The sequence below is a fragment of the Lynx canadensis genome, chromosome D1 (genome assembly GCF_007474595.2).
Source record: "Lynx canadensis isolate LIC74 chromosome D1, mLynCan4.pri.v2, whole genome shotgun sequence".
NCBI classification, from domain to species: Eukaryota; Metazoa; Chordata; class Mammalia; order Carnivora; family Felidae; genus Lynx; species Lynx canadensis.
Window position 1 is genome coordinate 1640280 of NC_044312.2, and position 16524 is coordinate 1656803.

General features: G+C 39.1%; 1 protein-coding gene across 3 annotated transcripts in view; it reads left to right on the plus strand.

The window, feature by feature from the left end:
• Positions 1–16524, plus strand: part of DYNC2H1 (dynein cytoplasmic 2 heavy chain 1) — a 341058-nt gene that overhangs the window by 108567 nt on the left and 215967 nt on the right. For all 3 annotated transcript variants that reach the window (XM_030333927.1, XM_030333929.1, XM_030333928.1), the window contains exons 56-61: positions 3353–3466; positions 5321–5481; positions 6769–6892; positions 7712–7833; positions 10769–10855; positions 14764–14890. In XM_030333927.1, coding sequence (XP_030189787.1) covers positions 3353–3466; positions 5321–5481; positions 6769–6892; positions 7712–7833; positions 10769–10855; positions 14764–14890 — 735 coding nt within the window. The remainder of the gene's footprint in view (positions 1–3352; positions 3467–5320; positions 5482–6768; positions 6893–7711; positions 7834–10768; positions 10856–14763; positions 14891–16524) is intronic.

A 16524-nucleotide genomic window follows, 5' to 3' on the forward strand; every position in this document is an offset into this window, starting at 1 on the left:
CTGCAGGCCAGGAATGAATCCCACTTGATCGTGTTGAATAGTACTTTCTATATGCTGTTGAATATGATTTGCTAGTATCTTATTGAGAATTTTTTCATCCATATTCATCAGGGTTATTGGCCTGTAGTTCTCTTTTTTTGCTGGGTCTCTGGTTTGGGAATCAAAGTAATGTTGGCTTCATAGAATGAGTCTGGGAGTTTCCCTTCCCTTTCTAGGTTTTGGAACAGCTTGAGAAGGATAGGTATTATCTCTGCTTTAAATGTCTGGTAGAATTCCCCAGGGAAGCCATCTGGTCCTGGACTCTTATTTGTTGGGAGATTGTTGATGACTGATTCAACTTCTTCGCTGGTTATTGGTCTGTTCAAGCTTTCTATTTCCTCCTGATTGAGTTTTGGAAGCGTGTGGGTGCTTAGGAATTTGTCCATTTCTTCCAGGTTGTCCAGTTTGTTGGCATATAATTTTTCATAGTATTCCCTGATAATTGCTTGTATCTCTGAGGGATTGGTTGTAATAATTCCATCTTCATTCATGATTTTATCTATTTGGGTCATCTCCCTTTTCTTTTTGAGAAGCCTGGCTAGAGGTTTATCAATTTTGTTTATTTTTTCAAAAAAACAACTCTTGGTTTCATTGATCTGCTCTCCAGTTTTTTTAGATTCTATATTGTTTATTTCTGCTCTGATCTTTATTATTTCTATTCTTCTGCTGGGTTTGGGGTGTCTTTGCTGTTCTGCTTCTATTTCCTTTAGGTGTGCTGTTAGATTTTGTGTTTGGGATTTTTCTTGTTGAGATAGGCCTGAATTGCAATGTATTCTCCTCTCAGAACTGCCTACGCTGCATCCCAAAGCGTTTGGATTGTTGTATTTTCATTTTCATTTGTTTCCATATATTTTTAAATTTCTTCTCTAACTTCCTGGTTGACCCATTCATTCTTTAGTAGGGTGTTCTTTAACCTCCATGCTTTTGGAGGTTTTTCAGACTTTTCCCTGTGGTTGATTTCAAGTTTCATGGCATTGTGGTCTGAAAGTGTGCATGGTATGATCTCAATTCTCTTATACTTATGAAGGGCTGTTTTGTGACCCAGTATGTGATCCATCTTGGAGAATGTTCCATGTGCACTCGAGAAGAAAGTATATTCTGTTGCTTTAGTGTGCAGAGTTCTAAATATCTGTCAAGTCCATCTGATCCAATGTATCATTCAGGGCCCTTGCTTCTTTATTGGTCCTGTGTCTAGATGATCTATCGTTGTCAGTGGAGTATTAAAGTCCCCTGCAATTACCACATTCTTATCAATAAGGTTGCTTATGTTTGTGATTAATTGTTTTGTATATTTGGGGGCTCCCATATTCAGTACATAGACATTTATAATTGTTAGCTCTTCCTGATGGATAGACCCTGTAATGATTATATAATGCCCTTCTTCATCTCTTGTTCCAGCCTTTAATTTAAAGTCCAGTTTGTCTGATAGAAGTATGGCTACTCCAGCTTTCTTTTGACTTCCAGTAGCATGATAATGAAGATTTCTTCTTAAGTGTGCTCATCCTCACTGGCGATCTGAGGGTTGGATGGACTGTGGGGGTGTGAGCTTCATGGGAGGGTTGTCTGGAAGGTCCCGAGTGGTCCAGTTAAGACCGTCTTTGATGCGTGTGGTCATTGTCAAAGGCAGTAACATTTCCAGAAACATGACGGTTATGTACACATTCAGTGTTTCCAAGATAATGTTATTGAGTACCTGACCTGGTGAGTAATGTAATAGGAAAATCAAATGTAATTTTCATATTATAAAACTTTAGCATATTTTTTTCCTCAGGGTATTTTGGAACCAAATTAATACGGATATTTTTTGTAAAGCAGCCAGCTATATTTATTGTTTAAAAAAATCTGTCAAATACTTACCTTTAAAGAGTAATTTGGAATATGAAAAAAGTGAAAGCTCTGTAGAGGATAATAGTGTTGGTGACTGTGTGTTTACTAGAGGGGCATAGTCAGCCCTGTGTGCCTGTGTGGTCTCACACTAGTGGGCTGGAGTCGGGTACGCTGGCCGCCATGCCCTTTCTCTGTCTGGCCCCTTCCTAGAAGAGGTTTTCCTAAGACTGTGGCTAATTGTATTGCCTAGCAGAGACTAGGAAGAATCACCGTGCATCTCGTAAGTTGGTAATTGTTCTTAATTATGAATAGCTGACATTTTCTGTTATAAAAAGGTATAGTGTGGACAGACAGCTTAAGTATCCAACCGTGTAATTTCCAAAGCTCGCAGCTCTAGGTTTGTGACATAAGAAAAACAAGAAATAAATGCTATAAAATCTCAGAATAGGGAGAACCTCCAGTTGGTAGAGTAGGCTAATAAAACAAGAAACACATGAGCCGGGCCTTTGGCGGCTCTTATGTGGAGGTGGAGAAAACGACTTCCTCCTGAGCAGCGAGGGGGAGATGTGCAGGTGGGAAGGCTTGTGGCCCGGGGACAGTTCCACCTGAGCTGGTGTGGAAGGTGCCTCCCCGGAAGGGCAGGGGGAAGCAAGGGTCCACTTCCTCAGTGAGTCTCCGCTTGGGCCACGGATTGGAGCCACCTGACAAGTCTTTAAACAGTTCCGTGCCTCAGTTGCATCCAGACTATTTCAATATATTTGGCAGTAGAACACAGGACATTCCTTGTGATTGTAATCGAGTTGAGAACCACTGAGGTGCGCACTTGTACAAGGTTTCTTGACGGATTTCCTCTTTGGATTTTCAGTTAGTACAGATAAACCAAATATGGACATTCACAACGATCCATAGCATTTTCATGTAGGTGGGACCCTTGATATTTGCTTTCAGGAACAAAGAGTTCATGACTTAGTGTTTTTTGAATCTGTAGTAATTTTTGTTGATTATTCGCCATCGTATTATTGTCATGATTTCAATTAATTTTTGTCTAAAAGTGTAGAAACACAAACTTGCAATATAATGTAATTAGTCCCTAAGAGTTAGTCTTTACTGTTAGAATTATAGAAGAATTTATTTTTAGTTTATGAAATGAACACGATAGTACTAACTTCCCTGGGTTATTTATTGCAAGTGTTAAATGTGTATTATGATAATTTTATACATTATGCATTTCTGAGTTGATTTTTAGATAAATAGCATTTATTGCTTTGCTATTCAGAAAAAACTAAAATAAAGCAGAGAAACCTCCTGATGGTACATATACAGTAAATTATATGTTTGGTTTCCCAGGCATTTTAGAAACTCTTATGTCAATTAACACGACAAAAGTATTTAATAGAAGATGTTATTTTAAAGTAACTTATTTTGATACTATGCTTTTAAATATTGAGTGCATTAAAATTAATTGGAATGCCTTATAAATCTATAGGATGCTAGTGAGCAAAAGACAGAACTTGAAAGACTGAAGCACAAGATAGCAGAAGAAGTTGTTAAAATTGAAGAAAGAAAAAACAAAATTGATGATGAGTTAAAAGAAGTACAGGTAAGCTACAAAGGAAATTTCGTGGGGCACCTGGGTGGCTCCATCAGTTGAGTGTCTGATTTTGGCTCAGGTCATGATCTCACGGTTCGTGGGTTCGAGCCCCATGTCCGACTCTGTGCTGTCAGTGCAGAGCCTGCTTGGGATTCTTACTCTCTGACCCTCCTCCTTCCCTGCTCTTGCTCATGCTCTGTCAAAAATAAAAATAAACATGAAAAAAAAAACCCCGAAAAATGGTAAGAGCCATTTTTGACTACCAGTGGTGTCTAGGAGTTCAAACATTACTTGTTGACTTACTTTCTAACAATATTACCAAGTGTGGCTTTCAATCAGGGTATTATTTGTAGAAGAGAAGCAAGATGGAGGGTCCACCAGGTAAAGTCAGTGAATGAACCAATAGTCATCAAAAACCATCTTTGTTTTTCACAAGCCGTGTTGTCTGAAGAAAAATGCATTGTAGGGAAATCAAGTCAAAGTCTTAGGCTCTTTTTTTTTTTTTTGGTTCCTCACTAGGTTAGCCAGCTTGTCTTAGAATATAAGGAGCCTCTTGAAAATGGCAAATTGTCCATTTGCAGTAATGTGGTTGGAGCTAGAGTGGATTATGCTAAGTGAAATAAGAGAAAGACAAATACCATATGACTTCCCAGTATGAGGAATGTAAGGAACAAAACAGATCAAAGTATGGGAGGGGATGGGGCACCTGGGTGGCTCATTCGGTTGAGCATCCGACTTCGGCTCAGGTCATGATCTCGTGGTCTGTGAGTTCGAGCCCCGCGTCGGGCTCTATGCTGACAAACTCAGAGCCTGGAGCCTGTTTCAGATTCTGTGTCTCCCTCTCTCTCTGCCCCTCCCCTGCTCATGCTCCGTCTCTCTCTCTCTCTCTCTCTCTCTCTCTCTCTCTCTCTCTCTCTCTGTCAAAAATAAATAAACATTAAAAAAAAAAAAGTATGGGAGGGGAGGGGGACAGACAGGGAAACAAACCATAGGAGGCTCTTAATGATGGGGAACAAACAGGGTTGATGGAGTGGGTGGGAGATGGGCACTAAGCAGGACACCTGATGATGGGCACTGAGTATCGTGTGTAAATGATGAATCACTGAATTCTACTTCTTAAACCAATAGTGTACTGCATGTTAACTAAAATTTAAATAAAATTTTGAAGGAAAAAATAGCAAATTGTCTCAAAACAAATTGAATTTTCTAAATTAGACTATTGCAGTTATGGTGGTAAGAACTTAAAGATTTTGTATTTTGCGTGTTTTAAAGCATTTTGATATTTTTTTTTTTCAACGTTTATTTATTTTTGGGACAGAGAGAGAGACAGAGCATGAACGGGCGAGGGGCAGAGAGAGAGGGAGACACAGAATCGGAAACAGGCTCCAGGCTCTGAGCCATCAGCCCAGAGCCTGACGCGGGGCTCGAACTCACGGACCGCGAGATTGTGACCTGGCTGAAGTCGGACGCTTAACCGACTGCGCCACCCAGGCGCCCCAAAGCATTTTGATATTTGAAGAAAAAGGATATTAGTAACTAGAGTTATTAAAAAAAATTTTAACATTTATTTTTGAGAGAGAGAGACAGAGTGCAAGTGGGGGAGGGGTGGCAGAGAGAGAGGGAGACCCAGAATCCGAAGCAGGCTCTAAGCTCTGAACTGTCAGCACAGAGCTGGATTCTAAGCTCAAACTCAGGAACCCTGAGATCATGACCTCAGCCCAAGTCAGATGCGTAACCGGCTGAGCCACCCAGGCGCCCCCTACAGTTATTTTTAATAAAATGACAAATATTCAATAATTTGTAAAGAGGTAATGATTTTTATATACATATTTTTGAAAGCAATAAAGCCCTTTGTCTTTTTAGCCTCTAGTCAATGAAGCTAAACTAGCAGTTGGAAACATCAAGCCAGAATCTCTTTCAGAAATTCGCTCACTGCGCATGCCACCTGACATCATCAGAGACATTCTTGAGGGTGTTTTAAGGCTGATGGGGATATTTGATACATCTTGGGTGAGCATGAAAAGGTAAGTTTTTGAATTTGTGAAGAATGTTATTATTTCCCCTATGAAGTACACATTCACATTTTTATGTATGTATGTATTATTCATTTAGTTTTAAAGATTTTATTTGTAAGGAATCTCTACACCCAGTGTAGGGCTTGAACCCACAACCCCACGATCCAGAGTCACATGCTGTACTGACTGAGCCAGCCAGGCACCCATCCTTCGTATTTTTATTTTTTTATTTTTTTTAATGTTTATTTATTATTGAGAGAGAGCAGGAGAATGTGAGGGGCAGAGAGAGAGGGAGACACAGAATCCAAAGGAGGTTCCAGGCTCCAAGCTGTCAGCACAGAGCCCAACACGGGGCTTGAACTCACAAACCGTGAGACCATGATCTGAGCCAAAGTTGGACGCTTAACCGACCGAACCACCCAGGCGCCCCATCCTTCGTATTTTTAAATATTTCTTTTGTTGCTTTTCACACTGTTTCATTAATTACCTAGTATACCCTTTGCCATCATATTTCAAGATACTTGATAAAACCATACAACATCTGTGTTTTTACCCATAATAAGGGATTATTTTAAGTGTCCAAAGAGGAGAAAGGAATGCCTGGAAATCTTGAAGAACATCTCAGTAAATACACTTCTTTTGTCCTCACACATTACAGAGCATTGTGTTTACTGTGATTCACTGACGAAGAAAATATAGCCACTATTGTTAGGGTCGGAGGACAGAAACAGGAGGCGGGAGCCCCGGAACAGTACAGATGTGAGCTGGAAGAGAAGAGGCTGTGTGATAACTAAATATGCAGCCAGATAGCTCCGGAGCTTACGTTGCAGCAGCGTGATGGGCTTCGTTCCGATGCGTGGTCCGCGGTAGCATGGAGGTTGACAGTAGAGTCCTTTCCTGTCTAGAGATGGGAAGGGGATGTGGTCGAGGGCACAGCTGAAAATACCTTTCTTAGAAAAGAGTCAGGAACTTTTCTGACATCTCCTAGAACGTGCACGTACCTGGCGGTTCTCAGAAAGGGATGTGGGTAAAATGAAAGGACTGTGACCCCTTCATTTCACTGCTCCAAGTTGTTCACAGAACCCAGGAAAGGCTGCGGTGGATCTTCCTGGAGCTCTTCCTCGTCGTCTGTAGAAACGACAGATGCTGCATTAGAAGCTGGGATACATTAGTACCCTGTTGTTTGATAACTAACAGATTGAACGTATTGTATGTACCATTTTGTGACATTGGTATGTTCATCAGAAATAGCACATGTTATTTAGCTTCACTTTAAGTAATATGCTGTAATTTTAGTTTCCTTGCGAAAAGAGGTGTGAGAGACGACATAGCAACCTTTGACGCACGAAATATTCCAAAGGAGATAAGACACAGTGTTGAAGAACTTCTTTATAAAAATAAAGGATCTTTTGATTCAAAGGTAATTGTTAACAGTTATGCTGCCAATTCCTTTTCCATACTGTATAATATTCTGCTTGTTAAAATGTGATAACTTTAAGTTACTGATTATTTATATTGCCTGGAAACCAAAAGTTAAAAAAAAATAAGCTGTAGATGTTACGTGTCAGAAGCATTTACCAATGGGTGGACCGGAATCCAGGTTGGGTCTGGCGTGCACATTTGTTGTCGTAAGTGGTTTTTGAATCTTTGTGCTGTAAATTCTCAGTCTGTCATTTCTTAACCTCCAACTTGCCTGGTCTGTTTTTCCTTCTTCCTGTGTATTTGTTAGATAAGACCAGATATCTCTGTTAGGATTCTTGTGTCTCTTTTCAGTGAATAGGTTCAGTTACATGATTCTGGTATTTTTTTGAGATCTCTTATTCAAAATGTCATATGCATTGTCTCACATGGCACTAATAGCAATGGTTTCCGAATTGCTTTTTCTAATTAAGTTGTGTCCCATGTACAGAGGAGGAAGAATTGATGCTTGAACATCATTGTGGACAGACATAATAATTTATAATAATTTATAATAAGGAATGTGGCTAATGGAACACTTTTGTCACTAAAATATCATTATATTAAAGATTTATGTGGTTCAAAATCACTAACTCTGAAGCAAAAATTCTAGATTACCTTAATGAAATTAACACTTTATTGTTATTTTAGCTATAAGCCAAACACTTTATTTTGGGAGATAAATTATTAAATAAAGGCCTACATAAGACAGACTAGAATTAGCTTTGCTTTTATTTGAAATTAAGTCTGGGTGCTGGATAACTTGTGATGGGTTTTTCAGAACGCGAAGCGAGCCAGTACTGCGGCGGCTCCTTTGGCCGCGTGGGTTAAAGCGAACGTCCAGTATTCCCACGTCTTGGAACGGATCCAGCCTTTGGAAACTGAACAGGCAGCATTAGAATCGTAAGTGAAATATAAAATAGAAATAAGTCTCACCTTTATTCTCATCATTTTAATGGCTGAGTTAATTATTCAGATATATTTATGTTTCATTTCTTGTTTACATCTAAAAAGGCAGCTGACAACATTAAAACATATAACATGGGTCAATTATAGAAAATTAAATACTAAACAGGGCAGAAGAAAACAGTTAGAAGCAGATGGAGGGTAGGACCCACTCTCTTTTTCCCTTGTCCATTGTGTATTGTTGGGAGAGGTTCTTTCACAGAGAGCTTGGGTTTGGGGAAGGAGTAATATTAACATACAGGAAGTAGGTTTTGGAAATTTAGGGCTTTTGAATTTCTTTTCTTCTTTTAAATTCTAAGAAATGTGTCATAAGTATTTTTCAAAGCATAGTCTGTCTGAGTAGGGGGGCAATTTAACTATTTACTTTGGGGCTTAAAATTTTAATTGGCTATTGTTCCTAAGTCAGCGTTTTGTTTGTTGATTTAAATTTATTTTTTTAATTTATATCCAAGTTAGTTAAAATATAGTACAACAATGATTTCAGGTGTAGATTCCTTAATGCCCCTTACCCATTTAGCCCATCCCCCCTCCCACAGCCCCTCCAGTAACCCTCAGTTTGTTCTTCATATTTAAGAGTCTCTTATGTTTTGTCCCCCTCCCTGTTTTTGTTATTTTTGCTTCCCTTCCCTTGTGTTCATCTGTTCTGTGTCTTAAAGTCCTCATATGAGTGAAGTCCTACGATATTTGTCTTTCTCTAATTTTGCTTGCATCAATACCCTCCAGTTCCATCCATGTAGTTGCAAATGGCAAGATTTCATTCTTTTTGATTGCCGAGTAATACTCCATTGTATGTATATGTGTGTGTGTGTGTGTGTGTATATGTGTATATATATATATATACATATATATATATATTTGTACACACCATATATATATATATACACCATATATATATATATGTATATATATACACCGTGTGTGTGTGTGTGTGTATATATATACACACACTATATACACAGACATACACACACACACACACACACACGTACATATACCACATCTTCTTTATCCATTCCTCCACAGATGGACGTTTGGGCTCTTTCCATACTTTGGTTATTGTCAATAGTGCTGCTATAAACATGGGGGTGCATGTGTCCCTTCGAAATAGCACACCTGTATCCCATGGATAAATGCCTACTAGTGCAATTGCTGGGTCGTAGGGTAGTTCTATTTTTCGTTTCTTGAGGAACCTCCATACTGTTTTCCAGAGTGGCTGCACCAGCTTGTATTCCCATGTTATGTTCTTGACTGATGAGTTTTTGACATCATCTATTCTTATTCTGGGCAAAGAGAATTTTAGCAGTTTCAACATCTTAGTTTTCTCAGTATAATTATATTACATTTTTGTGTTTGTCACAGATTTTTGTTTAATAAATGATGTTAAATATTTGTTATTTTGTGTATATGAATATTTTTCACAGCTGAGACACGTATTTTATGTGTATATTTCCTTTCTTGTACATCTTTTATTATTCTTAATAATTTCCTCATTTTTTCAATTGATTGGGGTTTTTTTTGTTTAATATCACATATTTATCCACAATCTTTTTATCAGACGCTAAAGCATATTTGGGATCTATGTGTTGTATGTATTTTTTCTTAGTATTATCCCTTCTAGAGCCTTTGTCCCCCTGTCCCAACATGGACCAGTTCTTCCCCCAGGCCGCTGCTCCCATCTGTGGGGACCTCTCTTCACTGTGATTCTGGCTGTTTCTCTGAATCTCTTTTCTGATGTGTTGTCTTAGTAGGGGTCCTTGTCTTTCTTAGTTCCGTCCTTCATTTTTCTAGGATACATCCTGCACTTTAGAAAGGGTGTATTGGATGAAAACTGTTTTGAGATCCTGCATGTCTAAAATTATCTGTGTTACGCTGTTCTGTCTGGTCAGTAATTGGACTGGGTTTATAGTACTGGGCAAGAAATGGTTTAGTCTCACAATTTTGAAGGCCTTATTCTATTGTAGTAGTTCTCAAAGTGTGATCCCTGAGCTAGCAGTGTCCGTGTCACCTGGACACTTGTTAAAAGTGCACATTTTTGAGCTCTATCCAGACTTTACTGAATCAGATAACGCTGGGGGTGCTGGGGTGTGACACCTTACAGTCTGTGTTTGATTTGTGCGAAGCACGGATGCCCAGCAGAGCGTAGCGGTGTGCACTGGTCATAACAGGACAACCTCTCAGATACTGTGGGAATTTTTTTTTTCAGTATATGAAATTTATTGTCAAATTGGTTTCCATACAACACCCAGTGCTCATCCCAAAAGGTGCCCTCCTCAATACCCATCTCCCACCCCCCATCAACCCTCAGTTTGTTCTCAGTTTTTAAGAGTCACTTATGCTTTGACTCTCTCTACTGTGGGGATTTTTGAGGGGAGAAGGTAAGTCATGTCTCTAGAAGAGTCTTCACACTTTCTGCCTAGATGGGAGTGGAAGGGAGTGAGTGGGGATTATAAGTTTGCCTTTCTGGGATGTATTAAGAGGATAGTCCCTTCTCGGTGGGCGAGGGAATCTGAGGTTGATGTATTTATTATATCGACTAGTAGAAAATTCTCTATATTTAGCTCTATTGTCTTCTAAGTACCTATTGTCCACAATTCCTGAACATTTGGAATTCTCCTTTTTGACTTTTCTTCCTGCGGCTACTCAACCTTTAGCTTTTTGCATTCCGTTATGTCAGTTACCACCTTTCAAAATTATTGAAATTATTCCACTGCAGTACTTTGCTCTTCTGTTCTCTTTATCTGTGTGCATGTATATCTTCTTTTTATTCCCTTGGTTCCATTTTGGTAGGGTTTTAGAAGGGATATGAAGGTGTTACTTCTGCTGGTGTTGATATATAAAATAGAATAAGTTTTATAAAATTGAATTGTTTTAGAAATTTGAAGAAAACTGAAGACCGAAAAAGGAAGCTAGAGGAACTTCTAAATTCTGTCGGCCAGAAAGTATCAGAACTCAAAGAGAAGTAAGTTAAGTTTAAAATGTATTTTGAAAAAAAATTGCATTGTGCGTATTCGAGAACATACCTCAACTGATTTTTCAATTTTGAAAAGCTTAGTTATAATCTTTATTTTCATTTCTTTTTGTGATTTTTACTCTAAAATGGGGAAGCATATGAAATAATGTAGAAGGTATTCTTCTTAAAAAAAAATGTTTTTGGTAAGAGCAAACATATTTGGGGTCTCCATTTGTGGAGTGGTCCCTGTAGACATTGCTGAGCCCAGGGGAATCCAACGAGAGGGACAGAACGTAGCAAGTTCATGCTCCGGGTTTCCATTGGTATCTGTGTATCTGTAGTCTCCAGACTTAGGGCTTCAGGCTCCTTTATTTTGAATGATGCTGTAGTCCAACCTATTTGGTGATCTTCCTGAGGCTGCGCGATCACATTTAAAAACTTGTCTTCTCTTAACTTTGTGCCTTTTAGTGTTGAGAAAAATATTCCTTTATGCAGTATTGTACTTAAGTTTCAGGACCATTTATGACTATTATTGATTGTTAAACCTCTTCTGTACCTCTGGCCTCATGTGATTGCTCTTGACTGTAGGATAGAAGATACTGGTGTGGGTATCCTAACAACTGTAGGACAGTTTTCCTATAAAAATTGTGAAGATTGGGGTGCCTGGGTGGCGCAGTCGGTTAAGCATCCGACTTCAGCCAGGTCACGATCTCGCGGTCCGTGAGTTCGAGCCCCGCGTCAGGCGCTGGGCTGATGGCTGAGAGCCTGGAGCCTGTTTCTGATTCTGTGTCTCCCTCTCTCTCTGCCCCCTCCCCCATTCATGCTCTGTCTCTCTCTGTCCCAAAAATAAATAAACGTTGAAAAAAAAAATTAAAAAAAAAATTGTGAAGATTGAAAAACTGGAGGATATCGGGGGCGCCTGGGTAGCTCAGTTGGTTAAGCATCCGACTTTGGCTCAGGCCATGATCTCGGGATTCATGAGTTCGAACCCTGTGTTGGGCTCTGTGCCGACAGATCAGAGCCTGGAGCCTGCTTCGGATTCTGTGTGTCCTCTCTCTGCCCCCCCCCCCACCTCTCTCTCTGTTTCCCAAATATAAATAAACATTAAAAAATTTTTTAAAAACCTGGAGGATATGTGATTAAATATTATGTATGTTGTCATTTGCTTACAGCTTTTAAAACTTTTGTTTTTAAAAAAAAATTTTTAATGTTTATTTTTGGGAGAGAGAGAGACAGACAGACATAGCACCCCAAGATCATGACCTGAGCCGAAGTCAGATGCTTAACCAACTGAGCCCCCCAGGCACCCCAAGACAAACTTTTCTAAATGCATGCTTTTTTTTTTGTAATTTTTAAAGTTTATTTTTATATTTTTTTTGAGAGAGAGAAAGAGCAGGGGAGGGAGAGAGACAGAGAGGGAGAGACAGAATCCCAAGCAGGCTTCAAACTGTCAGCACAGAGCCCGGCATGGGGACTCAAACTCACAAACCACGAGATCACGACCTGAGCCGAAATCAAGAGTTGGACACTCGACCGACTGAGCCACCCAGGCACCCCATTGCATGCTTTTTTTTTTTAAGTGGTGTGTTACATTTTGCTTCTCTTTTTGTGGAAGAAATACAAATTATTGTACCAAGAAAGAAATTCATCAGGTTGAAAACTATTTTTTCTCTATACAGGAAACAATGATCTCTATTTATATTTATATATATTAACTTACAGAGAAAAAAAACAAAAAGAAGCCTCAAACCTATAAATACAGTGTTTTCAATATTTCTGAATTTTTTTGTGTTAGAGTTATACGAAAGAAACTTCACTTTTTTCCAGATACTGAGAACTGTAGGGAAAATGATTATTCCTTTCAGTTTCATATGTTCAGCCTTAGTGCTTCATATTCAACCGATTGTCAAATATTTATTGAGTAGTTAGCATGTGGTAGCGATGTTTTGATTCCATTTGTTAGTCACTTGTACAGTGGTCAGACGTTGCCCTAGGCACTTTACATACTTACTATTTTTAGGACTCAGAGGTGGGTATTCTTTCATTGTGCAGATTAGGAAGGTTTGTCTGTGTGGAACAGTCTAAATGACAAAGCTAGCCTTAGATTGTTGTTTTTTCTAACTCTGTAAAGTACCTGTTCTTAATCACTACGTCATACTATCAATATTTTGGAAGGATTGTTTCCAAAACCTTCAGAATTAGCTTTTAATTTTAAGTGAAACAGAAAGGAATTTTCCATTTTTAGAGTTATTATCAAGAATGAATTCATGCTGGTTAATAATCGTTTACTTGAACCCTAAGATTTAACTGACTCTGGGTTGTGAGTGACAGTCTTTTCTGGGATACTTCCAAAGAAAAGAGTAGTTGAAAAATGAGTATGGTCTTTCAATTTTAAATTCTAATCTGACAAAATGGAGACATTTGCCATTTTAATACAACTTCTACAGAAACGTGCAAGTTGGCTTAATTCAGCCCACATTTATGGTAAAACTGTGTCCACAGAATGAATTGTTGAGGTGAGTGAGTATGTAGTACGTGTGCCCAGGGCTAGAGTGAGGCTGCACCATGGAACCGGACGAGATGGTGGAGATGGTGGAGATGTTCTGTAACCTGCATTATCCAGTCTGGTAGCCACCAGCACTGCAGTGTGTGTAATTCGACCGAGGAATTGAATTTGAAGTTTTGTTTGCTTTTAGTAATTTAAATTTGAAAAGCCCCATGTGGCTAGTGGCCACCATACTGGAAACCTCAGTTCTGTCTAGTCCTATGTGCAGGAGAACAAGGTATGTAGAGCACTTAGAGAGGTGATAAAATGCACTGTTGGCCAAATGGAGCTTAGACACACCCATGTATGAATTGTAGATCTTCTACTGATGATTGGTGAAATGTGAAATAATCTGTTGGGGTCTAAGTCTTCATTTTTGTAAGATGAGAATCATAATATTCATTTTGAACTGTGGTTCTGAGGATTACATGAGATATGACATGCTTTTTTTGTTGCTGTTTATTGTTTTGTCTTTTAAAATACTTATTTTGAGAGAGAGAGTGCATGGGTGCTAGCGGGGGAGCAGCAGAGAGACAGGGAGAGAGAGAATCCCCAGCAGGGTCCGTGATCTCAATGCAGAGCCCTACATGGGGCTCGATCTCACAAACCGTGAGATCCTGACCTGAGCCAAAATCAAGAGTTGGATGCTTAACAGTGTGAGCCACCCAGGTGTCCCTTGTTTTGTTTTGTTTTGTTTTGTTTATATTTGTCACAATCTGGGGCATTTTGTAAGTACTTACATATTTGTTGAAGGACTGACTGGGTAATAATCTGGAATAGTACTGTTCTATTTGATAAAATAATAAATTCGTACAAGTATTTCTTAAGGAAAATAATTTAAAAGGACAGTTATAAACTTGGACAAACAGGCACGTAGGTAGAGAATTGGATTTTTGAAATGAGTTTTAAAATTTTATTTATATTTTTGTTAAATAGAGATTTCAAGGAGTTAGAGTGAGGGGTGGGGTAGGGATAAGAGGGGCTGGAATGTATTCCAGGCACATGGGGCACCCTGAAGAAGCAGACAGAGGACAGGGTGTTTCCGGAGAACAGAATTTCTAGAGATTGACATGTGGTGTTGCTGGACTGGCCTCAAATGATGTACAACTGAAGAGACAGATAGGGTCAGTCTTCCGACAGGGCCCTGAATGTCACATGGAGAAATTGGCCCGCAAGCAGCAGGTCGTCGCGGCCCTGTAAGAGCCGGGCTTCAGTTCTCCCGGTTCGTGTTAATGATACTTCAAACACAAATATTGGCAGTATTATCGTTAATTAAATTCTTATATAAAAGCTCACTTTAGTATCTAAGGATAATGTAGTCAAATCTCTCTTAGACCCCTTGGCCTTTAATTAAATTTTAATGTTTTCCTAGATTTCAGAGCAGGACTTCAGAAGCCGCCAAGCTGGAAGCTGAAGTGAGCAGAGCGCAGGAAACAATTAAAGCCGCAGAAGTGCTAATTAATCAGCTTGACCGAGAGCACAAAAGATGGAACGCACAGGTTTGTCTGAGAGAGACAGAGGTCAGAAAGAGGCTTCCTTTAAAACACAGAAAAATCTGTAATGTATTTGTTAGAAAAAGAAAAAAAGGGGCGAAATATCCCTCAACTTTCCACTAGGTTAGGATAAATGACCTAGATTTTAATGGCCATGGTGTGAGTTGATTTTTAAGCTGAATGTTTTTATGTGAGTGGGTTTTGGACATTGTGGCCTGTTCCTCTTCCGGTTGCATATGTTACGGAGGGAAAGGCAGGGGTGACGATGACTTGAGGGGAAACGTCGTAGTTCTCTCCAGAGATTACCCTGAACTTCACCTTCCAGGACAGCAAGCTCACGATTTGACAGTGCTGGCCACTGATTTCTTCTACAAATAATCTGTTATTTTGACTCTGTTACCGTGTTGTCTCATTTTTTTTGGTTGATAGGTTCGTTTTTCTTAAACCAGTTAGACCCCTCCCGACGGGATTCCCCCCTGTGCTCACCCTGGAGTGTTTGAGTGCCTCAGCATTCCCTTCCTCAGCCCCTGTCCCTGCACCTCTTCTGGGCTTGTCTCGTCTAGTCTCAGTAATGTCCTCCATGCCATGGTGGTGACCAAAGCTGTATTTCCAGACTGCTGAGTTGTAGGGGTTTGTTTTTTGTTTTTTTGTTTTGGTCCAGCCTTCATTTTCATTTTATTTTTAGTTATTTTCTTACTGAATTACAGTTGACTTACAATATTATATTAGTTTCAGGTGTTCAACATAGCGATTCAACATTTATGCACATTACAAAATGTCTAGTTACCATCTGTCACCACACAATTATTACAGTCTTACGGACTACGTTCCCTATGTCGTATATCACATCCCCATGACTTACTTAGTTTCTAGCTGCGAGTTTGTACCTCGTAATCTCCTTCATGTCTGGCAACCACCAGTTCTGTGTATTCACGAGTCTGTTTCTGTTTTTTTCTTTGTATGTTTGTTTGTTTATTTGTTTTTTAGATTCCACATGTAAGTGAAATCCCATGGAATTTGTTTTCTTTGAGTTATTTCACTTAGCATAATACTCTTAGGCCCCACCCATGTTGTCACAAATGGGAAGAGTTCATTCTTTTTTTAAGATTTTTTCCATTCTTTTTTTATGGCTGCATAATACTCTCTTGTGTGTGCATGTGTGTGTATCTTCTTTATTCATTCTCTTTTTTTATAGTAAGTTTTTAATTTTAATTTCAGTGTGGTTAATATACAATGTTATATTAGTTTCAGGAATGCAGTACAGTAATTCAGCAGTTCTGTACATCATCATTCGGTTCTTGTCATGAGGAGTGTACTCCCAGTCTCCTTCACCTATTTCCCCCATGGCCCTGTCTACCTCCTTTCTCATATGCTTTGTTTTAAATGAGTTCCCTCACTTAAAGTTACTGGTTTTTTTCAACAAGAACATGTTTTACTTGGAGTACACTTCAGAATATATGGTTCTAAAAGATGCATATAAAACATTCCATCCATGAAAAATAGAATACACATTTTCTTTGAGTACATACAGAGGAATCCCCCTGGTTGAATCACATAAAAAGAGACATAAGAAATATTATAAACTTAAGAAGACTGAAATCCTACCAAGTATATTTTCCAACCACAATTGGACAAAACTG